Source organism: Hyalella azteca, unplaced genomic scaffold (assembly GCF_000764305.2).
Source record: "Hyalella azteca isolate HAZT.00-mixed unplaced genomic scaffold, Hazt_2.0.2 contig11402, whole genome shotgun sequence".
Taxonomy (NCBI): domain Eukaryota; kingdom Metazoa; phylum Arthropoda; class Malacostraca; order Amphipoda; family Hyalellidae; genus Hyalella; species Hyalella azteca.
Window position 1 is genome coordinate 110,761 of NW_025941401.1, and position 27,875 is coordinate 138,635.

The following is a 27,875-nucleotide window of genomic DNA, read 5'->3' on the forward strand; positions in this document are numbered from 1 at the left end:
TATCAAACCTATGCATTCACTTGCATATTTATTTGATTACATAATTTTTTAAAAATCCATTTTTCTTTGCCTGTTCCAAATGGTAGTATCACTAGTATGGAACTGCTTGGCATTAATGGGTTAACATACCCAGGTTTAGGCCTAGGTACATTGCACAGTGTGCAGTGTAAATGTATGATTTCTAAACTCCCTTTATAGCTACCGTACTACCTACATATATGGAAAATATGTTGAAGTTTACACCACTATTTTTAGTTTTGCAATATTTCAATTGGTTTTGCTGCTATAACATTTTTACACCATGATGATGGAGGACTGTCCCGAATTACCTCACCAGTTCTTTATTATCCAATTTGATGATATGTACTAAATGTGCCAAAATGTTCTAAATGCACCAATGTACAAAATACCTATACTAATTTACTAAATCATATGAATTTCTCTATGCTCTCTCAGTCTGTAAACAATGCTTAATTTATTTCCTATTGCAGATTCATAATGCTTTCTAGTCTGATTATTGAAATTAATATGTTAATGAGAAATGTATACTCTCTCTAGATAGGCCATAAAAATAAGGTGAAACTGTTCTATTATTATTTGTACTGAATCTAGAGAGAACATCAAAATGAATGAGTTTAGTGATGTAGCAAATGCTGCTATAAAGCTAAACAAGATGGAACAATTGGCTGAACAAAATCAGGACTCTGTTGAGTTCCCTCTAACAAAGACTTCTGGAGCTGGAGAGGCTGCTGCTGAAGGTGAGATGCTCCAGCCTCTTTCTCTGCCTCTGAATTTCTCCAAATGTATTGTTTAGATGTGAAAATCAGATGTTACTATAATTCAACCTAACATACATATACATTGCTGAGATTGCATTTTGGTGTCTATGAAGGTTCAATGGGAGACAATAATAATTAAGTTAATTGTTGTTAATAAGCCATAATTTTCTTGATGTTCATCCTTTACTGTATATCATTACTGTAGTTTATTCTATTATTTTGGCATGTGTTCTAAAGGCTGGTTTCTTTGTCATGTGTTTGCTGTGGGCTGATTGTCTTGCCATACATTTGCCATGGACGGATTTTCTTGCCATACATTTGCTATGGGCTGATTTTCTTGCCATTTCTTTGCCAGCTATGGGCTAATTGTCTTGCCATTTGTTTGTTATGGGCTGATTGTATTGCCATTTGTTTGTTATGGGCTGATTGTCTTGCCATTTGTTTGTTATGGGCTGATTGTCTTGTCATTTGTTTGTTATGGGCTGATTGTCTTGCCATTTGTTTGCTATGGGCTGATTGCCTTGCCATTTGTATGCTATGGTCTGATTGCCTTGCCATTTGTTTGCTATTGTCTGATTGTCTTGCCATTTGTTTGCTATTGTCTGATTGTCTTGCCATTTGTTTGCTATGGGCCAATTGCCTTGCCATTTGTTTGCTATGGGCTGATTGTCTTGCCATTTGTTTGCTATGGGCTGATTGTCTTGCCATTTGTTTGCTATGGGCTGATTGTCTTGACATTTGTTTGCTATGGGCTGATTGTCATGGCATTTGTTTGCTATGGGCTGATTGTCTTTGCATTTGTTTGCTATGAGCTAATTGTCTTGCCATTTGTTTGCCATGGGCTGGTTGTCTTGACATTTGTTTGCTATAGGTTGATCATTCTCTCAGGCCTGTGTTGGCTGAAAGCTGATTGTGTAATCTTTGTGTGTTACTGCATGCACGCTGTTGACTGGACATTATATATCCTAATGTACACCATAATTTTTCTCATCTAGTTTATGTGTTACAGGCAGCCATGAGTCTGCACCTGGAGACTCCAGAGCAAGAGCTAATTTCAGAAAAGCTTACAAGTGAGTTACTAAAACTGAGATTTTTATCGGTCATGCTGGTCTAAAGAAATTAAAGCTACCAGAAAAGTTGACCTTATATGCAACATAGAAGCTATGTATAGGCTTGAATCAAGTCCTATGGTTGACACTGCTGATTTATATTGGGCTTCAGAGCATTTCTGTCCTCTGCCTTTGTTTTTGTCTCCTCTATTGGAAAGTAGCTAAAAAGTATGTGGAATTTTATCCATTTGTTTTTAATATTTTCATCTTGCATATTCAAGAGCCTACAGTACCTAATTCATAAAAAACAAGACAGGTTTATACTCTATAGAAGACTTCTGGTATATTAGAAAAAATATATTTTTGCCTGTCAGCATTGTCATTGAGTTGTCTAAGCCATGTTATTTTGTGCAGGTTAATGCAAAACAACACAATGGAGTTCTTAGGTCTCAGTGAAAATTGGGAGAAGGAACATGATGCCCGATGGCGCCAACAGAGGCTAAGGCTTGCCCAACGGCAGGGGCACGACCAAAAAACTGCTGAAGTTGCAGTGGAACAGGCCACAATAAGAAGAAAGTCCATGAGAAGACCACCGAAAGTGGATAGTGATGTAAGTTAAACTTTTGTTTTTTCCTCTTAATAGTTTAAAGAATGTGCAGAAAGGTGATGTTTTCAACAAAAGACAGCACAGTTTTCAACTAAATTGCCACCACCAATGTCTGTCAGAAGTGCAGGAGGGCACTGGCGTAGACGTGGTGAATATGGGCTGTGCCAAAGCTTTTGACAAAGTTAACCATGAAGTGCTTTTTGGAAAACTAAGACTACTGGAGGTGAAAGGAAAGTTTTTTTCGATGCTCCTACTAGTACTTCTAGTAGCATAGATTCACAATTCTTGACTGACAGACTACAAGCTGACGTTGCTAAAGGCTTGAGGCCGAGTGAGGTGAAGGTGAAAATTTGAGCTCCACAGGGAACTGTACCCAAGCCCTATTCACTGCATAGACGGTGAGAGCAAGCCACACCTTAACATTGTCATTTGTGGACGACATCTTGGTACTTATGACTGTTACAGACAGGGCAGACTGTTAGAGATTCCAAGAAAACCTTTCTGCAATGTTTGACTGGCGCAAGTGAACGGCATGCAATTCAACAGCACCAAGTTTTAGGTTCTGAGATACAGAGGTAGCAGAAGAGTTGGCATGAAACACTGTAACCTGGCATCGGATGGCACGAAAATTGAAGAGAACCAACTCGTACTGCTCCCAACTTCTAAAACGAGCCCTTCAAGATCGTGAACGCCATAACGAGAGAAGGAGACAGTTCCAGATACCTACCCTATGCACACGAGACCTTGAGACTTTGGCGGCAAGGACAACTTGCCTGCCATAACTAAGGCGGCTCCCCACTGTGGCCTGGGACTGCTACGCCTGAAACATACTAAAGATACTTGTTAATCAAATTCACAATTTGATTCACATCAAATTCATAAACGTACTAAAGATACTTGTGAAAAATTGTGAATCATGATATCATTGGTTTTATGAAGAGATGCCTGCAGTGGTTCATTATTGAGTGAGAAAGTGATGCTAATTTGTAGAGCATCCATGTAAAAATATTATGTGAGATGATCATTGAGGATTACACTTGATTTCGCCAAACCCAAATATGTGTCTGTAAATTTGACTAGTTGTAGGTAGTCATGTTATGATAAAAGATGATCCTCATAGATTCCAGTTAATTAGACTAAAACCCAAATATGTGTCTGTAAATTTGACTAGTTTTATTCATGTTATGATGAGAGATGATCTTCCAGTTCATTAGAATAAATTCAAATATTTGTGCGTACTACCTGACTAGTTCAAGTCATTCATCATAATACTTGGTGCTCTGACAGGTTACAGATGCTGCTGGGGATCAGCTCATTTCTGATGAAGCAGATGATGATGAGGATGAACCAACTAAAGATTCCGTAGCGTCCATCACACTTCTTGCTGCGTCCAGAGTATGTGACAGGACAGTTATTTTATGATCAGCCTGTTTACGTTTGTACATATACTTGTTTTAGCAAAATTTTCCTATTCTAACAATTTCATCGAGTTTCCTGCCCTGTTTATGCTATCAATAAAAGCTCGATATTATTAGTGCTTTAGTATAGGTAATCTAATCTGCTATTTAAAATTTTTGGAACATTATTCAAGGTAAATTTTTGAAGTTTTTAAATCCTTTTCCACCTCTTTATAGAAAATTCAACTTTGCATACATGTTACTAAATGCTTTCATTTACACTGTATGCTTTCATTCCATATTACAGCTTCTGCTACAATGTTCAGCAAATTTCATTACTTTCTACAGATAAATTAATTTTTGATTAATTAAAAATTGTAAAGTATTTTGTTTGTTTGGCAATCTTTAGACTTGACAAATAGTATGTTTAATATTACAAGTTTACGTAACTTCCTGAGTGTATGCATTCTAAAATTAATTCTATTAAATATGTTCCACAATGACCATATTTGGGTAAACTGACTGCCATTAACTCCATGTTGCTGTGTTCTGATGTACTCTAGCTTTCTAGGCCCTGGGCAAGTGGAAGAGGGCGACAGCAGAAACCAAGGCGCAGGCCACGGACACAGAGACCATAGACTTCACAGATGCCCGAACATTTCCATCCCATCAGGTAAAATGCGTTAAAAAAATATGCATAGCTGTTTGAAAAAAGTTCTTATAAGTATTCCATAAAATGTTTGTTGCAGACATCTTCGTAGTTCAAATGTGGAGCAAAGAAGATACGTATAGATCTGCTTGATTTCCATTATGAAAAAATCTCGTTTTGATTGTGGTTCCATATCAAGCATTTTATATATATAGCTATATTAAATAATATGAACTAGCTGCTATCAGTCTTCCAAAGCTCTGACAAATATCAATATGACAAAGAATACTACAGAGATGTATAATGTCCAGCATCTATGTAACCAGAAAAATTTCAAATAAATTTTTTTGTATCGAATCCCTGACGATTAGGAATCATTTACCGTACGTACATCAGCACATAGAACAGGTAATCTAGTTTGCTTGTTCTGTACACAAAAAATCCAGCAGTCGGATAAACTTTTGCAACTGACATAAAAGTTTTGAAATAACAAAGGGTCAGCTCAGACGCAAGAGATATTGATTTCAGATTTTTATCCACAGCAGCAGCCAGAGAGACCTGGGGTACGAATGTGGCTCCGTACGAAGTTGAAGATGGTCAGTGTCGTTAAGTAGATTAAATGCTACAATGAGACTTGCATGTCAAGCTTTCTTACAGTTCTTGATACAATTTACCATTTGCATTTGAAAGTTCATTATTGTATAACCGAAAAATATCTAATTATTCAATGATTGGATGCCCAGCATCACTCACATTTGGATGATTGGATTACGGTATATTATTCCAATATCACTATTAATAATGCAATAGACTGAAAATAAAATGTCATGGAAAATTTTCTGATTTCTCAGAGATGAAGCCCCGAGATTGTTATCCCATGCTGTCCCGCTCATTTAGGACAAGACTTGTTTGACTGTATAATTCCAGAAGTCTCATAACATGTACAGGATGTGTACAGGAAACAATATCATGAGCTAATATACAAATTAAAGATAGTTTCACTTTCGAAATTGATCATTTACCTTTCTGTTTGTGCGTCCGTTGTTGCACGTGAAGTATTGTTTTCTTCTTAAATTGCTACAAACATCAATATAATTTAAAATAAATTATCAAAAGATGCCGATTGTTTTTGTGCAATTCACTAGCTGAACATGATCTTTGGACGCTCTGAATAAGTACGGCAAAAAAAATTTCAAATGCATTTGTTTCATCAGCTTGTTATTAAAGGTGATAGGTAATGGTTGTATTCCTCTTCACCCAATTTCTGTGGTCGTTTGCATGAGTTTGACATGTGCAGGTGAATGATCACCATGACGACAGCTGCCCCTATTTCTCCTTGACATGTGCAGGTGAATGATCACCATGACGACAGCCGCCCTTATTTCTCCTTGACATGTGCAGGTGAAGACGACAGCCGCCCCTATTTCTCCTTGACATGTGCTGGTGAATGATCACCACGACGACAGCCGCCCCTATTTCTCCTTGACATGTGCAGGTGAATGATCACCACGACGACAGCCGCCCCTATTTCTCCTTGACATGTGCAGGTGAATGATCACCACGACGACAGCCGCCCCTATTTCGCCTTGACATGTGCAGGTGAATGATCACCATGACGACAGCCGCCCCTATTTCTCCTACTGGGTCAGCACGGTGCATATCGTTGTGCTGGCGCTTTCCATGATCCTCTACCCCATCGCGCCATATGGCGCTGGACTCAAAGTCGTCAAAGGCGAGGTACGAGTCGGAAAATTGCGTATATGAAGGTATATGGCAAGGAAAGTCTAGAAATTCGAGAAAAAAAGTTAATGTCAAGTAAAACCTAGGAAGTCGCGCTAACAAGACATCTGTCGAGGAAAGTGGGAATTCCAGATAAAAATGCATGTAAAGTCGTCTTGAGCGAGGTATTCGTGACAAAAAATACTTACAAGTTATCCAGTGTGTAAAGTCATTAGATTCAACAATGGATAGATAAAGTGACATGGATTTAGACTAGCATAAGAAATAAATTATTAAATGAAGTAGGTGTAACTGAAAGTAACTTTCCTGTTTATTGATGATGATAACCTTGTTTCATTCCTAATATTTGTAGTCTTTCAGTCTAAGTTTTTGCTCAGAATCGAAAGTTTGAATGCACGAAATTTTTACTTCTGTCATTTCGAATATCTAGTTTACAGTTCCGTAACAATTTTTCCTGTTCTTTATGACGGGTTTGGTGTGTATTTTAGTAATGAGTTTTGTGGGATATCTTCTATTTTTGGCATCAGCTACTGCTAAGAATTTTCAGCACAATGTTATTTAAAGATTTCAATTTTATTCTTTTCTGGCTATTGGATGTACCATTAGGAAGTGGTTTAAATAGTTACTTGTTGCTGGACCTTATTTTTAGTTCTGAATTAACCACTTAATAATACGAAAATAACTGCTTTAGGGCCGGCTGATCTTGGCATCTGAAATTTCTGAGCTAATTGTGTTGTCGTAAATTTAGGATAACGCGACTAAATCCCGTTTGAAGAATTTAACGAAACGTCTCGGTGTCGATTGTAGAAACTTGCCCTGCCTAGTAATGCACACCTCAAAAATTGAAAAAAAGTGCCTCTACCTGCACGGCTAACTCTGCCCTGGTACTTGCCATTCAGGGTAGAAATGTTGGTAGCCATTCGGGACTGTAGTGAATGTTACGACCATCTCGAGTGTTGAGTATTTAATTAATGTTGTGTTCTGTCAACAGATTCTGACGACGAGTTTATCACTCGAGATCATCGAGTATGAGGAGCCGGCCAACCTCTGGCTGGGTCCCAGACAGGTAATTATTTGAACATATTAAAACTATTATAGCATTTTAGAAAATATTAGAACTATTATAGCATATTAGAACATGTTCGAACTACCGTATCACAGCATATTAAAACATAGTAGAACTACTACCTACCAATAATATTAATTTCCCTATAAGAGTCCCTCCCTCTTCATTTTCCTTTTAGTTTTCTCATATCACGCGCTTATACGCCAATGGCTATACGTTATCCTAAATAATTCTACCTAATCTCATTTATGAGGATGGATTGCATCAAATGGAATTAGAGCTCTACGAATATAGGTATTGTAGGTCAAGTAATAATGATTTGAATAACTTCAGAATATCTTCATAGGTAACAGCAAGTTACTAACAACTTTGTAATTCAACAACTCCAACTTATTGGTGGTTATTTTCTATTTCAAGTATCTCTGAATGCTTATTGCGAATTTTTTTGTGACATTGTGAATGCTGCTCTTCATAACTTTTATCATTGTTAAAGGTGTTGCATAGTATAGAATGTATGCCTGTTAAAGTTACTTGTCATTACATGATAGTATTAATTGACGATTTATTATCATGTCAGGTTATTATATGATAGTATTATTTGATGATTTATTATCGTTTCAGGCGATCACTGATAGCATTCATTGATGATTTATCACGATTTCAGGCCGACCTCATCGCGCTGGGGGCCAAGTACACTCCGTGCATGCGACCAGACGCTGCCATCAATGAAGGCATCAACAAGCAACGGCAGACGGAGGCAACCACCGGCTGCTGCATACGACACGACCTGGGCGGCTGCGTGCAGACAAGTGCTCGGTGGGGGGACTGTTGAAGATTGGGTAGTTATTTTGCGTTTTTTGGTGTAATTTCATTGTTTTTTTTCTGTATTTTGGGTTTTCTTATTGTATATTAATTGCATTTTAAATATATCTCTAAAGCAATTTCTATGTATTTTAACTGAATTTTAATGTATTTTGATGTGCTTGCAGGAAAATCTGTCACACTGGGATAAGTGGACTGCCCTGGACCCGGGGCCTGATGAGCGCACTAGCGGGCCCGTCTGTGGACAAGACCCCAGGTAGGAAAACGGCCTCATGCCTCGCAACTTGAATGATATGGTAAATAGTTGCTATGGTCTATCATGTTGCCTAAGTTTAAGTCAAATCGTTATTGAGTTAAATTTAGTTGTTAAATTTTTGTATCATATTATTTAAATTGAAGTAATGCCATTATGAAAATAAGTTGCATTGTTTCCATAAATGTTGAGAAGTTTGGTTGCTCATGAGGCCTGATAGAATTAAACTGTAACAGTGAAATTGACCTCGTGTATTGAATAATGTGTGTATATATAGAGTACCTATAATGTGTGTGTATATATATATATAGTACCTATAATATAGTAATCCAAGTAATTTATTGAGTTCAAGTTAATTATCATCAGGTTTGTGTACTAAATTTTGTTCGAGTTTGTAATGATGATGAGTAGAACTTGAGGTAACCAAAAATGTGGAATTAGTGGTATATGCAAAGGATGACATCAAATATTACATTTTTTATTATGTAAAACCCACTAATTAACACAAGGTTGCAATGTGTGTGTTTTGCTGTTGATAATATTTTAATAATAACTTTATTGATAAAGGAAGATCTGATTATAATTTTATTTATTCTTCAGAGTCTGCACCGCCCCTGCCTCGGTCGCGCCCAACGTGTGGCCCGACGACATCACGCAGTGGCCCGTGTGTCAGAAGGCCAACATCTCCTTCGCGGGGCCCTCTGTGTTTGGTGGTGACACCAGCATCACGTGTGAGGTGTGTTGTGAGGGGTGACACCAGCATCACGTGTGAGGTGTGTTGTGAGGGGTGACACCAGCATCACTTGTGAGGTGTGTTGTGAGGGATGACACCAGCATCACTTGTAAGGAGTGATGCAAGCATCACATGCGAGGTGTTTTGGAATGAGGATGCTGTTGTTAGAAGGTGTATAAGTGCTACAGTAGCACAATGCAGACAGTAAAGCACATCTAAAACGTAAACTGCAGCAGAATCATTGGTTTAGTGATCTGCGTCCGACGCGGATAAAACGTACATTGATGATACACGCTGCTATCATACACATTAGTTTTTGCAGTTACATTCAGGTTCGGAAGATTGTTATCAACAACAGCACTACACACCAGCAATTCCAGTATCACCTACAATGTACACCAAGAAGTCTCTAATGCTTGTATACCGGGCAGGTTGTGGGCAGGCCGTGCTGTGTGGGCATACACGGCGAGTGCCACATCACGACACGCGAGCACTGCAACTTCCTTTATGGCCACTTCCACGAGGAAGCAACTCTCTGCTCGCAAGTGCGTCTCCACGCGCATCTTATTCTTCTTTAAATAATGGCTCTTGATCTATTTACATACTTTTTAGCTACGCTTACTCTTAACTTTAAAACTTTAGCTAAACGTAGTTGGCGGAGATAGGGAACTGGACAATTTCAATCCAGCTCACTGCAGGCTCTTAATTTCATGGCCACTGTAGGTTTATGTCACATATTCAATTGAAAAATTTCACAACAATTTCCCGCAGAGACTACGATTTTTTAATTCCTTGTTCCATTAGTATTTTTTTCTAGTCAGATTAATTATATATTCTGCATCCTTTCTGTGATGTTATTGTTTTAAACTTCAACACGTTGACTCCGATTGCTTCATCTTGTACTATTATTTCATTTTATGTACTGTTTTTAAACATGGTTGCCAGACGGTAATTTTTCCCGGACTAATTCCGTGATTTAGTGTTTCTCACTTGCGTTGGCCAGGTACTTCCTAAAATTTATGATTTGGGTACTTCCTAATTAAATTTTAAATACTGCAAAAAAAATCAATGGAATTTTTATAGCGGAACCTACAAATAAACTAGTAGATATTGAGTTATCGGCCTTTTTTGTTCTCGGATTTGGCCGATTTTAGGCAAGCTGAATAATGTACCACTACGTTCTGGAGAAATACATTTCGTGGTACGCATATGTACCACTTCGGAGTCAACGTGTTAAGGCGCTTTGGAACACTATAATACCTACCCCTTTTATTCTCCATTTACCTACCAATTATTTTATCTAAACTAAGATGCGTGGGGCTGTTGATACGTCATTCCATTTTCTACAAATTTCGAAGTTCTGGATGCTTTTTTAAGATAATTTGGGTAAACGGCAGTATTTTATACGTGTGCGCACAAATAAATGTCTGGCTTGGAGATATTTCAATTTATATGCAACTTTTCTGTATACTTTATTCGACATCATTTCAGCAAAGCTTAAGATTTATTCAAGCCTTATTATTATTTATATTAGCTTTATTATTCAGCAAAGCTATTTATAAAGCTTAATATTAACGCAGGTGCACTGCCTGAGCGACGTGTGCAAGATGCTGGCGTTCCTCAACCCTGAGGTGCCTGATCAGGTCTACAGGCTCTGGGTGTCCATCTTCATCCATCCAGGGTGAGTCCCTGTTGTGTGCACGCCATTTTTGCATAATGTAGGGGAAATTTAATGTAGAAATATCTTTTATCACCTTGCGGTCTCGCTTCATTCTCAATAATTTTTTCAATTGGATAACTGACTCTGGATGTCCGTCTTCATTCATTCGTGGTGAGTCCGTGTCTTGTGCCCGCCATTTTATCCACAGTGCATTAAGGTGTAATTTTATTCAGGACTGTCTATTAATTTATAAGTTGAAGGACTCGCTTTATTCGTACAGGTAGTTTGATTATACCGTAGGTCGAACATACAGTCTCTTGATGTAGCTATCTTCTTTATTTACAATTGAAGATTAATTTTGGTCCTGAAATGTATACTTTTAAGGATTGATCTATTCAACGGGGATTTCCAAATTATTTTTTATTAATTTGAATATTTAAGGCGAGTAATTTTTGCAAACCATTTTGTTCAGATTGCTTTTACAACCAATTTTAATTGCGTCATTTAGTTTTCTTCACTTAAAGGACAATATTTATCTTCGGGACTGTAGCAATTTTCATTGAAGTTGTAACGACACGTTTTTCTTGGCACATATCGTAGCGCAGAAGTCACTTTGGCACGTAGATGCCGAGGTTAGGATTGACTCTTTTAAATGAACAACCCTTAACCCTACAGTTGTCGCGTGCAAAACCTGACCAGATTGGCCATCTTTTCGGTCGGTTTCGTTAAGGCCGAATTTCGTAAGCGTGGACTATATATGTAATCCACGCGACCACTGTAGGTTTAATTAGCACTTTCTGTTGTGTAATTTTTTTCTGATGGTGCGATGCCTAAAAAAATTAAGCAACATACGCTTTATGGTTTGTTCAATTCGAATTTCTCTTCTTATTACTATTTTGATTTTTCTAATCACAGATCTCCCTCAATTTTTAATTAAAACTATTTTAAGAATGAAAGTCTACTCGAAGGCACATTATAACAGCTGTTTGTGTTTTATTTTTTGTAGACAGGTTAACTCTAATAACATTTACCGACTCTAAACGGCATGACGTTATTCTGAATCTTAATCTTCTGTTAAAACTTCAATGATGCAGATTGTTTCCGCTGATCTTGACCCTCCTGCTGCACTGGTTTCTTCTGAGGAACTTGGAGAAATTTGCTGGCACGGTCAGAGTCACTATAATCTACATCGTGTCTGGCATTGCGGGTAAGAAACATAGCCATTATTCATTTGTATTTGGTATGGAAAGTTCTAACTAGTGTATGATTTATGCTAAAATTTAATTGTATTCAGCACGCTCAAACCGTCCTGAAATGGATGGTGATGGTGATAGAGGTCCCATTGTATTTACAACATTTATTTTTATACACCAATATTTTGAGCCTATTGTATGTAATAACCGCCAAAAAGTACCCTCGGGCATTATTTCTCTCTCCATAATTCCTGATATCAGCATGTCAAACACCAGGCTATTAAAATAAAGAAACTCGATAAATTAATAATATTTTAAGGTATGGATGCAGGATTCTCCATAACAGTTATATTAATGTTTTTCCTTTGTGCAGGTAATTTGGCTTCTGCCATTTTCGTGCCTTACCGACCAGAAGTCGGGCCTTCTGGGTCCCTCGCAGGGATGGACACCAGGCTATTAAAATAAAGAAACTCGATAATTTAATAATATTTTAAGGTATGGATGCAGGATTCTCCATAACAGTTAGATTAATGTTTTTCCTTTGTGCAGGTAATTTGGCTTCTGCCATTTTCGTGCCTTACCGACCAGAAGTCGGGCCTTCTGGGTCCCTCGCAGGGATGGTCGGGTGCCTCTTCGTCATCTTCATTGTGGACGTGAAGGATAACATGCGTAGCAACTGGACCATTGTGGGCAAGTGGGCGGCCTTCCTAGTATTTTGTATCATCATTGGGCTCTTTCCTGGTGTTGACAACTACGCCAATATTTTCGGCTTCATCATGGGTGTTCTGCTGTCCGCAGCTCTGCTCCCTCATGTTGGCCACACTGCTCCGAACCTCAGTAATGAAATTCCTGAAGATGAGGAAGTTCAGATTTCAAGGCCCCGAAGCAGTCGTTGGTGTCGTGTCATTGTTGTTCTCGTATCTCTCTCGCTGGCCATCGTTTATCTGGTGACACTTTTCCTTGTCTTCTATTTAGTGCCTTTCGAGTGTAAATGGTGCGGATACCTTGACTGTATACCGCTCACGAGCACGCTGTGTGCTGACATGCAGACCAGCTTTGAGCGACATCAAATTATTACGTGAGACGTCTTGTGTATAAATTCAAGTAATTTGTTCCTGTCCTCTGTAATTTAGACTACTATTGTAATACATGCCTATCTGTTAATGATTGTTGTGAGTCAAAAGATAGCTGCAGTCGCCATGTCTTTCGAATGTTAACAAGTGCCTGCGAATTTGAATGTGTTAATAAGTGCCTGTGTCTTCAAGTGTTAAGAAGTGCCTGTGTCTCTAAGTGCAAACAAATTCCTACGTCCTTAAATTATAACAAATCAAAATAGTTCCTAGGTGCATTGCTTATGATTTGCACTGGCCTTTGCTAACGAATTTCAATGTACGGCGCTCACCCAGCAGTCAAGGCGAGTGCGGTGTCTACAGTATTTTTGTACTTGAACAAGCGTCGGTTTTTTGTACTTATAAGTTGTGAATGATTTATATTATTTGAAGGTTTTTCAACTCTTGCAGCTTCTCACTTAAGAACAATTTTAGTATCTTAAGTTTGAAGACGTGACTAATTTGATTTCATTTCATTGAAGACATCCTATGATTATCGTTCACTTGATTCAAGTCGTGATTGTGATTGTATTTATTTGTTGAATTGATAAATATTTGTTAAGGCCAGAGCCTCATTCAACGTTTCAAATTGCTCACTCTTAAGTCCCATTTCGATGTTAAAAACTTAATAATAGTATAGTATGTATTAATCTTGCCACATCTCTTCAAGATTATTCTTGAATTGATTATTTTTGCACCGTTAATAATAGTTAGGCATTAAATCTTGTGATCTTTGCACAAAGCCAATGTTATCAAGTCTATAATTGATGCACAATACCGCATAACATGGCAGCTCTAGTGACAGCTATACCTATAATACATACGGTAGGTATACTTATTACTTACGCGCACTGGCTTAGCAGCTATAATTTAGCCTGTAAATGATCTCGACTAACATTTTGCTGCGACTTTTCCCATCGTCGCAGTAGTAGCTCAACTAAGTGAGATGCATTTCAATTTATTTATTTTCAATTTGCTTCCATAGATTCGACGCATATTATTCGATAATTTCGTTCTTTAAATAGCTTTAAGGAAAGTTTTCAAAGAATGCTTGCCGGTCAGTCATTGCCACAGATTCCTAAGAAGTAGAAATTATTTAATGTAACAGATTTAAAGTCCAAATTGTGTGGTAGCGTTTGCGTTTTAAATTACGTATATACGTACGTGATTAGGAATTGAATGCCATAGTTTGTCTTAGTTGCCATGTGTACATGTTGCCATTTTATTTATTTATTGAAGTCGTCGTCTGATGGATCCCTGTGAGATTCTCTAAGAAAATTATGATTTTTTTTCCACGTTTAAAATAGTAAGACATTAGGTAGAAATTACGGTGATTTGTTGCCTGTGGTGTACTCTTACAGCGAAAAAAATATGGGATTTTGTTTGGATATACCAGATACACAGTGTCGTTTGTGCTAACACTTATTACAAAAGAAATCAAGAAACTGTGCACGTGTTGCTTTGTCAGGAGTAGATACGAATTGTTACGTCTTCCATGCTGCTCTGAATTCCGGCCATACTTCCTTGCCTGTCTAATCTGTGATGTCGAGGTCTTCTGCACAGGCCTAATTATTTTATTTTTAGTGTAAAAGGCGCCTCCGTGGATTAATTCTTATTGAATGAATGATGCTGTACTTGGAGTGACGGTCATTAAGGTAGCACTAGCTCAATATCAATAGAGCTTTTACCTATTGAATGCAATTAATTGATGAACGCGAGCACTAACGCGCACTTAGAAGAACCCGTTGTGATATGAATGGCATTGCTTATGGTTTTTTGGTATCAGTTAGCTTCCCTAGTTATTAATCCTTCAACCTCGGCTTTCCCTCTAATCTGTTGGTTCTCTCTAGCCACGACCCTCGTTCATTCTCATGTACGCCGGGGCCTCGCTATGTTCAGAGGCTCTAGTACAGGTTTGTCCAGATCTTGAGTTTGACAAATAGTTCGTTTCACATTCTTCTGCGCATCACGAGTGCAGTAGAGCAAAGCGATGCCTCGCTTTCTTAAGACTCAAACACGACTTGAGATCTTTGGTTTTCATCAAATATCCTTTCATTGTTTTTGTCCGCACATTGATGTACATTTGCATTTGATATTCGATTATTCGATCAGTTTATTGTTCATTATTGGGACTACTTTAATATGTGATTAACATATTTAGCGGACCATGTACTTCATCAGTATGTTCTTAGCTACATTGTTAAGGCTTATTGTTATGTTCGTGATTCAAATTGTCAATCTAAAGGTTTCGTTTCTTCTGTGTCACTATTTCAAAGACAATCAACATTTCAATATATATTAAACCGATGAAAGTGCTTCATCATATAATATTATCAGGAACATTCATTTTGAATATAACGCTAAATTGACGACCTCGAAGACCAAACAATAAGATTGCAATTGATAAATTTTGTGGCACTGAAGTTATTCTCGAAAAAATTATTCGCATATTAGGTTTTTTGTGGTTATTTAACATTTAAATTTGTAAGAGATCAAAGATGCAAGTATATAAATTGAATGCACCGCTAAATAATAATGAATTGCCTGTATTTGCATCGCAAAACTGGACATGCATTTTGCGAGTCTTACGTCATAGAAGACTTCAGAAAATATGACTTCAACCCCGACAAGAAACTAAAATATTCTTCAACTTTTTAAACTACAAATAACAAGCCCACGATAAACACCACGCTCTAAATCCTCCGCGTTTGCATAATAATTATGACTGACGTACTCAATATTTTAGGTTTATGATTGCTGGCTTGGTGTAAAATCCATGAATTACATCATTCAACATAGTATACCCTGAGCCGGAGGACGGGTTTCCAGCTCAGCGTCACCGAAAAAACGGTGTAGCCTGACTGCATCTTGTGATGCAGTAGGATGATTGCTGTGATTTGCATCCGAAGATGGTACTCCCACGACGTACACGCCACAGCATTGGGAGTGATGACTGCAAAGTGTATGACTGCAACAACAACAACAGTGATAGCAGCGTGGAGGTGAATAGAAACATGAAGACATTGCATACCACCGCAGTCGAGAGATACCTAAGAGTCGAGAACACCCAACAAGATTCTAAATGCACCTGCACCTAAAGTAAACGAAATAGAGAGGACTTTGGACCGAGGCATGAGGCGCACATTGGCGCAATTAAGGGCGGGGAAATGCCCAATGCTTAGAGAATACCTCAATAAGATCGATGAGGCTAAGTACCCAACACCATCATGCCCTCTGTGTCAAAACCACACCCACAACACACATCTGTTTGGGTGTGCTTAAATTCCAACCAGCCTACAGCCTGAAGATCTATGGAATAAACCAGTGGAAGTGTCCCAACTGATCAGAGTGTGGCAAGACCGGCTCGGCGCTCCGGAGGGGGGTGGGCCTGGGCGTCACTCATTCGAGTGACGTTGTGGGGATCATCATCACATCATTCGACATTTAAATTAAAATCTAGAAAAACTGAAGAAGCACGTGATAAAATCTAAAAGTTATGTTTGCAGTGTTCAGGACTGGTATATATTTAACAGCGAGGCAGTTACCGCAACGCGACGCAGTTGTGTGCGACGGTTCTACGACGCTCTTACTATCACGCCCAACCCTTAAACACCACGCTCTAAATCCTCCGCGTTTGCATAATAATTATGATTGACGTACTCAATATTTTAGGTTTATGATTGCTGGCTTGGTTTAAAATCCATGAAATACATCATTCAACATTTAAATTAATATCTAGAACAACTGAAGAAGCAAGTGATAAAAGTTAAAAGTTTTGTTTGCAGTGTTCAGGGGCCATACTTTCAAAAATTGCTAAGTGAACGTAAGTACTTACGCTCTATTTTTTTCTCAATGATTGGTTGATTAGGCTTGAAAGGCCGTCAATGATTGGCTGATGAACTCACGATCTCCTAACTTTTTTTGAAAGTATAGGCCCTGGACTGGTATATATTTAACAGCGAGGCAGTTACCGCAACGCGACGCAGTTGTGTGCGACGGTTCTACGACGCTCTTACAATCACGCCCAACCCTTCTCTCGCATGTTTAATGGATTTTCGTTCATATATTCGAACAGGAACCGCATTTCGTCATTTTTTATTCAATATTGGAGTAAAATCATCTGCCTATCTAGATAATTAATTCATTGTCATCTCAAAAGTAGAGGAAAGCTTATCTTGCAGTTGCATTTAAACGACATGCGCATAAGAAGCGAGATTGTAAAAGTGATGTAAAAGCACAATTGGCACTACTGGTAGATATAAATGGCATTAAATCAGTTCAATGATATATACCTAATCATGACTACCATCTCCCACACTGAACATTCTCGAAACAAGTAAAATATTGGAGATATTAGTTCGAGCCAAACCAAAACACAAACTTAACAGCCATTTTAACACGTTGACTACGATTGCTTCATCTTGTAATATTATTTCATTTTTAGTACTGTTTTTAAACAGGGTTGCCAGACGGTCATTTTTTCTGGACAAATTCCGTGATTCAGTTATTCTCAATTGCGTTGGCCGGCTAAAATTTATGATAGGGGTACTTCCTAATTAAATTTTAAATACTGCAAAAAGAAAATGAATCGAATTTTTATAGTGGAACCTACAAATAAACTAGTATATTTTGGGTTATTGGCCTTTTTTGTTCTCGGATTTGGCCAATTTTATGCAACCTGACTTATGTACCACTACGTCCTGGAGAAATACATTTTTTGGTACGCATATGTACCACTTCGTAGTCAACGCGTTAACATAAATAATCCCACAATAAATAGTATATAATGTTGGAAACGTACTAATGTCGAGCAAATCATCAAGCGACATGCAAATTTGATTCAATAATGAAGTGGCCTTGATGTATGCAGATATATTGAAGATCCATGCTCCTGGATATATATCTATCCAATCTCGTGTGATTATTCCGTGTTGGGTGAAGAGTCTTGCGAGCGACATTGGCCCACACACTGACACTCCACCAGCATTGACTGCAGCATTTGCAGGCGAGTCATGCAGACGACGATGCAGCAAGACTCCTCGTACCGAATCATCATTTGCTTCTCGACGCTCACGCTCTTCTGGTTCTTTTTCGCTGAAGGATTGGCGGTCGAAGACGGAGAGGTATCCTGGGTACTCAAAGTGGCATTTACGTCCGCGCCAACATCATTTCTATGCGCCATGTTATTTTTAGGCGAGAGAACTGACTCCAAGATGCAATGTGCTGATTTTGGTTTCGATGAACAGCAGAATACATCACTTGCACATCCGTCGCTCTGCGTGTTACTGCTGGGATTCTTTGCGAATTTGCAGTGAGCTTTATTCTTGGACTGTTTCGAATCACTGTGAACAGCATCCTCAGATGTCTTACTCGTATTTTCAAACTCGCATTGATCTGTTTCAGGAATACCACCTGAAGCATCAACTGTGGAAGTATTTCTCTCTAATAATGCTGAACGATCGTCAAAAGGAGCGTAGTCTTCATTATATGGAGATCTATTTGTTGATACCTCAGGGGACCCGGAGGCAATTCCTGCATCATATTGCGCGGAAGGCAATAAAGCTTCATTGCTACGAACCTCATGACATTTTAATCCATCACTCGCATGGTGTTGCCGAGATAAGGCGGGATCTTCGACCCGTCCTGATGCACTGGATATTGCAGATGTTGAACATTCATGTAAATTGTCCATGTTTTTATGTTGACACTCGTGCTGTTTGTTTGTGAGGTTACGACCACACTGAGACAGAACGGATGAATGGTAACGTTTTGCAGCCGCTATATAACTCACTTCACACTCGTAGTGCGTCTCATATACGCACGAACGTTCCGTAGTCCCACATGAATATTCATTTGAATTCAATTCGGCAGATTCCAGGTTATGATGACGATCTCTAGATTCAAGTGCTGGATTCGACGGGTCGTCCTTCTCGTGCGTAGAGCAATAAGTATTATTTTGTACTAATTTGCAATGCTTTTGCATAGACTCGCCACGCTTGCATTCATTTCCATGATGGAGCGAGTTTTGACGGACGGTTGAGCACTGATGTTTAGCACCAGTATTTTTGTCAACATCGGGGCAAGGATGCGAAGGTATATTCAAAGAATCGCCACACTGATGGGTTTTCTGACACAAATGAGATTGCGAGTTGCCATGACACGAGGAATGACTAGTATGACAACTAGTGCTGGTATGACAACTAGTGCTGTCATCGACAGGGGAACAGCAGTGTTCCTGATGATGTGAGCTGCATCTGTTGTGAACACATCCAATGCAATTTAAATGAGTGTGAGGGTTATGCACGCAAACAGACTCATGACCATTGCAATGATCAGCGATACAAGCATGGTTATTAATGTAACTTCTATGGCGGCTAATATCACACGACTGAAGGCACTGGGGTGCACCGCCACAGGATATCTTATGACAGTTGTGACCGAGAGGACCATTTTCTGATACTCTGTGGCAGTTTTCATGGTGATTATTACAATGAGCAGAGGATTTCAGATGAGGACTACAGCTTTTGCACATATTGTGGTAGTTGTCATGATGAGAACTAAAGTTCGGAAATGAATGGTGATGGTGATGAGGGCACGCATGATGTTGATAAGGGCACGCATGATGGTGATGAATGCAAGAAGCGCACGTGTGGTGATGTCCAGAAGCACAACTTGGATGGAGACCATCGTTTCCGTCGGTGAAATTTCCGTTTCTGTGATGTTGTGGTGCACCATTTTTGTGACAGCCATAAAACGTTGCATCTGCACTAACATTTCCATCGATAACTCTGTGATTTTTATTGCTATCAGTGCCGCAGCGGTTAGCTCTCGATTTACTCGGCGTAGCAGACGAGTTATCGACTACTTCTTCATCGTCTACCTCCGAGTTACTGAATTCTGTTGCAGAGGCTGGAGGGAATCTTGCATGCTTCTGAGGCGTTGGTGGTTTACTGATGGGATCTGAAACCTTGGGGGTTGAAACTCTGGGGTCATACGACGTGGTTGGTTCTTGACTTGCTGCTTGGGGTTGATCACTTACTGAGCTGAGGAGACTAGAGGCAATTCTCGGTCGTTCAGGCAGAAACGGAGAAAAACTCCTGTTTTCTGCTACGTTCTTTGAGAATAACGTTTGTATGGAAGTTTGGTTAAAAGACAAAGGAGAAAATTCCATCCATTCATAAGGTAATTCATCAGCAATTGTTTTTCTAGAAGGCAGTGATGCGCCAATACTTCGAGAAGCAGTTATAATTTTAGAATCCAATAGTTGTCGCAGTTTGACAAGCTCTGATAAATCGCAGTCGTTCAGCAAATTATGAGATTTCATTAGTGACGTCGAAGCGGGAGCGTTTGGAGCTAATAAAGCAAGTTCCTGCAAATTAGCCATGTAACCATCGTTTAAAGCAATGGACTTATTTGCCTCTGATGCCGTAGAAATTTCAGTTGGATTTTGATACGAGTTGATCTCCGACTGAGTTGATACCGACGGCGCAATGAGACAAGAAATACGTCCTGCATCTGCAACAGTCGAGTAGCCATCAGAACAAGAGTTAGAATTTTGGATTTCAATTGTCTCGCGTGCCGAGTTAGGTACAAATGAAAATCGGCTTTCTTTGTTGTACACAGGAGGAGGACTTGATAATAAGGATTCTAATATTTCCGATGAAGTCATTGACCGATCTTCACTAGGTCCAATTTCATTCTCATCATGGAAATAAGTTGCGTTCGTTCTTGGCTGAAATTCTGCTGTGGATTCATTAGAAATTGTTCCCGTCCCACTACCGATTTTTTCATCAACAGTTACCATAGTTTGACCAATTATTTCATTATCTTTTACAGCATTGCAGACTAAACCCGTTTCCTTCAGTTCAATGTTATTGCTCAATACTCTTCTCGCCGAAATAGAGTCAGCATCAGAATCCCCTAAGAACTGAGCTCTAGCGTTATTGAAATTAGCAGCAAAGGTTTTCCCGAGGGCTGCTGAAGAAAGCTCAGGGGATTCAATGAGTGAGCAGGCAGAACCCGCAGAGGGCAGTGTTGAAGTCGTGCAAAATTTTGGAATCCGAAAATTTTCATTTTCAGAATCTGGTTCAAACGGGGCTGAAAGACCGGCAGAATTTTCAATGACCTCAGCGGTCGTTTCGTTTGTCGATGATTGAATATTTTCGAGTTTTTCCAACACAGCACCAGAGAACAACTCAAAGTTTGATGAACCAGCAACGGAAGAGTCGTAAGTTTCATCGTTCAAGGCATCCCGTAATGTGATCCGAGGTGTCGTGAGGACACCATTACTTCTGCTGTCGTTCATGGTCTCCATTGTATCGTTCTCATCTGCAGCACTAATATCGCTTACCAAGCAGCTGAAGTCGTTGGGTGTTGATGGCAAGTCAGATGAATTTTCACTAGATGGTCTGCAGTCTGTACCATCGTCGAGATTATCTATTGGTTGGAACAGTTTTTTGTTATCAATCAATGTGGATTTTACAGTCATAGTTCGCGAGTATTCGGATGATTCGTCACGAAAGCTCCGAGCCTCGCATCCGATTTTCCTTCGCTCATCATTTTGAGTCTTCAATTTATAAGCTTGAGTTGTTGGTAACTTGAAATTGGAACAAGCAGACATAAGATTATTTCGGGGCACTTTAGTTTTCACAGCGATCTTATCTGCCGGATTTAACGACATAGAACAAGTCGTGGACGCGGCATCGGAACAACAACTTCGTACGACATTCAAGGACGAAATTGCAGAGTTTGGTCCGGAATCGAAGGTGTGAGGGTCAACAAATAATGGCACATTTGAAGCGACAGACGAAGCTGTGAAAGTTGGACTAGAAAAAACTGGCGTAACTGCTGCCCCAGAAATAGCATTTGATTCGTCGCAGTTTTCGTAGAATGAAAATAATGGAGAGCTTTTGGAATTACCTGAGCAACAAGTTTTCAAACCAACGAAGGATGGAGGTTCGTCAGTAAGTGATATTTGTCTGTCATTCGAGTCAGGCTGAGGAACAAAATTTTGAAGATGTTTTCTACGGTGTTGTTCGTTATCATCACACCCATCCGCTATGCTAGTTTGAACGTCAATGATATCACTAGTGCTCGCAACGTCACTGGTTCCTTTGAAGTCATGGATTCTTGCAACGTCACTGGTTCCTTGAACGGCATTGGTTCTTGCGATGTCGGTGGTGCTTGAAACGTCACTGGCGTTTATAGCGGGACTGGTTCTTGCGAAGTCGGTGGTTCCTGCAACGATACTGGTGCTTGCTACGGCACTGGTAGTATCTTCATTGGTTCTTGCGTCACTTGTGCTTGCAAGACTGGTTCTTGCGACGTCAGCGGTGCAGGGGTCGGCGACGGGGTTGCAGGAGCACTCATTACCTTTGCTGGGGTCGCATTGGCAGGGATCACAGCGGCAGATGTCGGCTCGAGCGGTGAGCTCCTCTAACAAGCTCGAAGTTTTCACTTGAACCGCTGTTAAACGGGAGAATGATTAAGGGGACTAAAACAGGAAAATGATTAAGGGGGACTAAAACAGGAAAATGATTAAGGGGGACTAAAACAGGAAAATGATTAAGGGGGACTAAAACAGGAAAATGATTAAGAGGAACTAAAACAGGAGAATGATTACTGAAACAATTATTGCAATTAATTCAACAAAAGTGTAAATTTTACAGTACTGCATGAACACAAAAAAATCAGAACTTATACCAAAATTAGATTCGAGTTATACCAGTTTAAATATTGGTACGATAATTCAAGCTATTAATAACCTTGTGAAAGAGCAAAAAAACCTTCATTTCTAACGGAAAAAATTTAATCTTACATGCATCAACAAGATCGAAAAAAACAGTGATCCAATGTAACAAAGCGGCCTTCAAACAACAGAAAATGTCACGTTTGTTTCGGAATCGGAGGTGTGAGGGTCAACAGACAGCAGTTCTGATGCGACAGACACCGTCTAAGTCGGATTAGAAAAATTTGGCTCAATCTAAATCCATTACAAACATGTTAAATTAAGTAGTCTCAAACCTGTTGTGGAATTAGCATCAGAACAACAGCAGCCTCCTTTGCTAGAACTTGTCTTGTTGCTGCCACTAGTCGCTCTGTTGCCGCCACAACAACCCTTACGTCTGCCCGCGGCCACAGCGTCTCGACTCCTCTTGGGACTTGCGCTATCCGCGCTGCCGAGTGATGGCGATCGTTTACGTTTCTGGAAAAAAAATCAAAGTTCTGAACGGCTCAAAATGAGGCTTCAACAAAATTGCTTGGTATTATTTCAATCTGTAAAATCGTAGTCAATTGATAGCAGCAACATAACTGTAAAGCAATCTCATCGATTTTAGTCTGGCAATAACTGTTCTATGGAAAAAACAACCCGAGTATTCTTTAAATGCTCTACTGGTTCCAAGAATAAAGTACCCAGTTCTTCCTTGTTCATTTCAATATGCTTCTAAATTATGACATTTCAAATTTGATGTTGGTAATAAATCAACCGACAAATGAATATAGTCAGTACCTCATTTACAGTAACATTTTTTTATAATAAAATATTTTTAGCGCGTTTCCAGGTTGCTTATCAAAGATTGTAATTACCTGATCAGCGGAGAGGGTTGAAGCGCCAGGCAGCAGAGCGTCATCTGTGTCAGAGATTTGTTCATAAAGACAAGATGCTGGTGAGAACGTTGGATTGATCTGAACTAGAACACACCAGTCCAACAAATCTTAAGTGCAATTAATAAACACAGCAAGAAACAGGAACTTCACCGCTTGCGAGAAACTAGAATCAGCTCCCTAAGCAGAAGAGAGAGAAAGAGGTAAAATACTTAAGAGGAAATGATGGTTTACTGCTTAATAAAAAAAAGGACTAACAACTCAAGTAATATAAAAATAATTATAGTAAATACATGCCATACGCGGTACCTTGATGCAGTTTCCTGTGTCGCGTGAGCTGGTGAGGCAGCGCGAAGCTCTTGCCGCAGAGAGCCACGTCGCACCTGACGGCGACGCGCGAGTAAGAGTGTATGCAAGTGAAGCTTGTACAACGTTATTATTTACCGATTAGCTGTTGTAATAATATATAGATAGTAATAATATATATATATATACAACATATATATTAATATATATATGTTGTAATAATATTTATTTCAATAATATATATATATATTCCGGACTATAACATGAATTTTACGTTATATTTAAAATATTTATAGAAATTAATAAGCTGTAAATAATAAAGATTTAATCGCATAAATCAAAGGCGAGTAAGAGTGTATGAAAGTGAAGCTTATACGTGATAATAATATACCGATTAAGCTATTGCCTGCATGAACAATAAAGACTGTAACTTGAATTGAACGTTAAATTTATAGAAAAAAATACGCTGTAAATAATAAAAAAGATAACCGTGTAAATCACGGGCGTCATGAGTAGATGGAAGTGATTCTTGTACAATAGAACAGTTTACAATAATTGAACTATATCTCGCATTCTCAATAATGGCGGAAGCTTGAAGTCAGCATGCAATTAATATAAACTACCTAACTGAATTATAAATAAAGATGTAAGACATAAAAATATTCGTAATAAATGTTTATTAGGGAAAAACGATCAATCGGTAATCGTGGTGTGACTAACTTTCAAGACTCGTTAGAAAATAAGAAGTTTTGATTCTATGGCCTTTGAAAAAAAGTGTGAGTCATTTGAATCGCTTGTAATATATTCAGAAAATGAAACTAAGCTAACATCCTAAGTATAGATTCATATAGCCACAAGAATACTGAATATTAGCTCATTTAGTTGCAAGTGGTAATTTTTTCGGTAATCCAGAGCGTGTGATCCCGGTACTTGTATAAAAAACAAAAAATTCGTCAAAATATCTTAAATGAAAACTGGTCTCAATGTCGTTTTCATGGAAGATATATAATAAATTTACTGAGCTTTTATTTTTGCTATTAAATTCTTGATGAACTTTCTATTTAAGAAGATTAATTATTTAAATACTTGTATGGTTTTTCTCCGGTGTGGCAGCGTTCATGTTTGCTGAGGTCGGAGCGAGTCGTGAAGGACCGAGCGCACCACGAACAGTTGAATGTCTGGCCGCTGTGTACGCGCTGATGTGCACGCAGTCTGCACACAAGTCTGTAGTGAGACTAGTCTGTACACAAGTCTCTAGTGAGACTAGTCTGCACACGAGTCTGCCGTGGGCCCGTGAGACTATAAAGACTGTAACATGAATTTAATGTTAAATTTAAAGAACTAAATACACTGTAAATAATACAGACTATGGCTCAGCGGCCATAGTCTGCACACGAGTCAGCCGTGAGACTAGTCTGCACACGAGTCTGCCGTGAGACTATAAAGACTGTGACATGATTTAATGTTACATTTAAAGAACTAAATACACTGTAAATAATACAGACTATGACTCAGCGGCCATAGTCTGCACACGAGTCTGCCGTGAGACTAATTCTTAATTTATATTGTCGGCTGTCTCGTCTCCTAATTTTCGTTTGATGCTTTAAATTCACTAAGAATGTTGAACTTTAAGAATAAAACCGTTTTATATTTAAAGTGAATTATAATGCAAAAGTTCAATTTTAATAAATCGCGATTCCCACTTATGAATCAAAAGGAAAAAATTTAATGGCCCTGATGAGTCCAGGAGTCTTTGCTTGAGGTATTCGAAGTATACGTTTACGATATAAATAAATACAATACGACTACAGAAATCTTCCTGAAGTCTTAAATTCCCTAGACTTCTGCTGGATAAATTGCGCCCTTTAAACAGAGAACAATGGACTAAAAATATATGTAGTTCCCTTAACTTCTGTTAAATAAATTGCTGGCTCTAAATTTGCGCGAAAAATGCAAATAAAAAAGATATGTAGTTTAGCAGCATTAGTCTCATCATTACTAGGAGTACCCAGGCACCTGTACTGCTGGGTGAAGGTCTGCCCACAAGACTCGCAGGTGAAGGGTCTGCTCTGGCTGTGGGTGACCACGTGAGTACGGAGTGCGTAGGACGTCAGGAAATGCTTGTCACAAACGTGGCAGCGATGCTGCAAGTCTCCTGCACATATACACTTTATCAAGCTTCCAATACATGAGTAATTTCAACATCAAATTATTAGACTTTGAATTAAAATTATACATTCATCAAAAAATTGTGAGTTGATCCCCAGATTTAAGCACGCGCTCTGATACATTTCAAAGCAATATGCCGACGAAAACACAGATTTTTTTCAGCTTAGGACTATGAAAGATTACCTAGATATTTAGTTAAGAAATTGTTAATCGAGATACTTGGAGTAATCCCAACATCAAATTATTAGACTTTGAATTAAAATTATACATTCATCAAAAAATTGCGAGTTAATCCCCTAGATTTAAGCTCGCGCTTTGATAAATTTCAATGCAATGTGCCGACGAAAACACAATTTTTTTATCTTATGACTATGAAAGATTACCTAGATATTTAGTTGAGCAAATGAATCACTTGATATAAAATCATCTTTGCTTCTGGAAGGTTGCAGCCAAATCACAGCTTTAATTATATGATTGCAAGTTTTTAAAAAATTAGCAATGTCAGAAAGAAAATCATCTATTTTTATCACACATGCCCTCTAAAAAAACATACGCACGCATAAGCATAAAATACACCCATGTTGTATTACCCCTGACTAGTATATTAACGTATATTTTTATGTATTTATCCATTAATTTTACACGTCTATTTATATTACATACAAGATTCTCTAGTCAATAATGTCACGAAAATGTCACGATAAATTTTTCCTTGATCATTCATAACTTATTTGTAGAAAGACCTCCACCAAGCCATCGTCTCAATAATGAAATAATGGAATAAAAAATTAATAATGAAATAAAAAATTTCATAATAATGAAATTTTTGTGGACTATTCTTTGCTTTTAAATTTTTAGTGAAATAAATAAGTACCGCACCTGCATGAGTGCGGGCGTGGGTAGCAAGGTTGCCCTTCGTCGAGTAGCTGCGGCCACAACCTGTCTCAGGGCACGCAAATCGTGCGATCTCAGCGGCCATCAACAACTTTCCTCATCATCATAACTTGTCTGGGAAAACATTTATTATTAATTAATAATAATAAAACATTAATTCCTTAACCGCCTCGAGAAAACATTTCTTATTAATAAATAATAATAAAACATTAATTCCTTAACCCCCTCGAGAAAACATTTCTTATTAATACATATCTTGACTGCCTCCAATTAAGAGGGTGATCTCAGAGGCCATCAACAACTTTCCTCATCATCATAACTTGTCTGGGAAAACATTTATTATTAATTATTAATAATAAAACATTAATTCCTCAACCGCCTCGAGAAAACATTTCTTATTATTGCATATCTTAACCGCCTTCAAGAGCGTGATGATAATATTCAATCTTATAGAATTCGTAATGTTTTTTCACAAAATGAACGCGCACTGATGAATTGAGGTCATACTGTCCCTCAGTTCATGATAAAATCATCAAGTCAATCGATGGATGAGCATGCACGAGTTCAGTAAGGTTGATTAGATAACTTGGATAAGATTAATTAGATAATCTACATTAGATTAAGTAGATAAGTCAATCTTCAGTGAACAAAAAAAACTTCTCTGACCAATGATAGGAAAGAATTAAAACTAAGATCTTGACGTTGGTGACAGGTTGACAACAAAGTATCCGTATTGATGTACAAAGGCCCAAGTGGCCTCGTTGGTATCTGGAGTTCATTACTGCAAGTGATATACGAGTACCATCACTGTATGAATATATGTATTACTATGTTACTCATTTAT

The 27,875-nt window shown here is 38.5% G+C and overlaps 2 protein-coding genes across 2 annotated transcripts; one reads left to right on the top strand and one right to left on the bottom strand.

Moving 5' to 3' along the window:
• The first annotated feature begins 491 nt into the window (after window positions 1-491).
• LOC108681547 (inactive rhomboid protein 1-like) lies at window positions 492-13,412 on the top strand. The gene is made up of 18 exons (XM_047882812.1): window positions 492-758; window positions 1,789-1,849; window positions 2,243-2,438; window positions 3,723-3,830; window positions 4,404-4,505; window positions 4,925-4,930; window positions 5,021-5,077; window positions 6,081-6,218; window positions 7,213-7,287; window positions 7,952-8,103; window positions 8,258-8,365; window positions 8,963-9,098; window positions 9,527-9,640; window positions 10,676-10,776; window positions 11,850-11,962; window positions 12,322-12,400; window positions 12,444-12,451; window positions 12,498-13,412. The coding sequence occupies exons 1-18, from the start codon at window positions 626-628 to the stop codon at window positions 13,028-13,030; spliced, it is 2,220 nt and encodes a 739-aa protein (XP_047738768.1). The 5' UTR covers window positions 492-625; the 3' UTR covers window positions 13,031-13,412.
• A 4,387-nt stretch (window positions 13,413-17,799) lies between these two features.
• LOC108681548 lies at window positions 17,800-27,140 on the bottom strand. The gene is made up of 7 exons (XM_018170593.2): window positions 27,017-27,140; window positions 25,985-26,123; window positions 25,055-25,180; window positions 23,972-24,045; window positions 23,645-23,688; window positions 23,081-23,261; window positions 17,800-22,522 (listed from the first exon to the last, which is right to left on the bottom strand). Exons 1-7 carry the CDS (start codon window positions 27,114-27,116, stop codon window positions 17,979-17,981), a joined length of 5,208 nt encoding a protein of 1,735 aa, XP_018026082.1. The 5' UTR covers window positions 27,117-27,140; the 3' UTR covers window positions 17,800-17,978.
• Window positions 27,141-27,875: the final 735 nt, after the last annotated feature.

Bases quoted from the DNA above. Each gene is read 5' to 3' on its own strand.
- LOC108681547 (XM_047882812.1), top strand. From the start codon at position 626: ATGAATGAGTTTAGTGATGTAGCAAATGCTGCTATAAAGCTAAACAAG. The intron at 9,099-9,526 runs GTGTGTTGTGAG...TATACCGGGCAG, and splicing joins ACACCAGCATCACGTGTGAG to GTTGTGGGCAGGCCGTGCTG. The intron at 9,641-10,675 runs GTGCGTCTCCAC...ATATTAACGCAG, and splicing joins AAGCAACTCTCTGCTCGCAA to GTGCACTGCCTGAGCGACGT.
- LOC108681548 (XM_018170593.2), bottom strand. From the start codon at position 27,116: ATGGCCGCTGAGATCGCACGATTTGCGTGCCCTGAGACAGGTTGTGGC. The intron at 26,124-27,016 runs GTGCGGTACTTA...GTATATGTGCAG, and splicing joins CCACGCCCGCACTCATGCAG to GAGACTTGCAGCATCGCTGC. The intron at 25,181-25,984 runs GTGCCTGGGTAC...ACTTGTGTGCAG, and splicing joins ACCTTCACCCAGCAGTACAG to ACTGCGTGCACATCAGCGCG.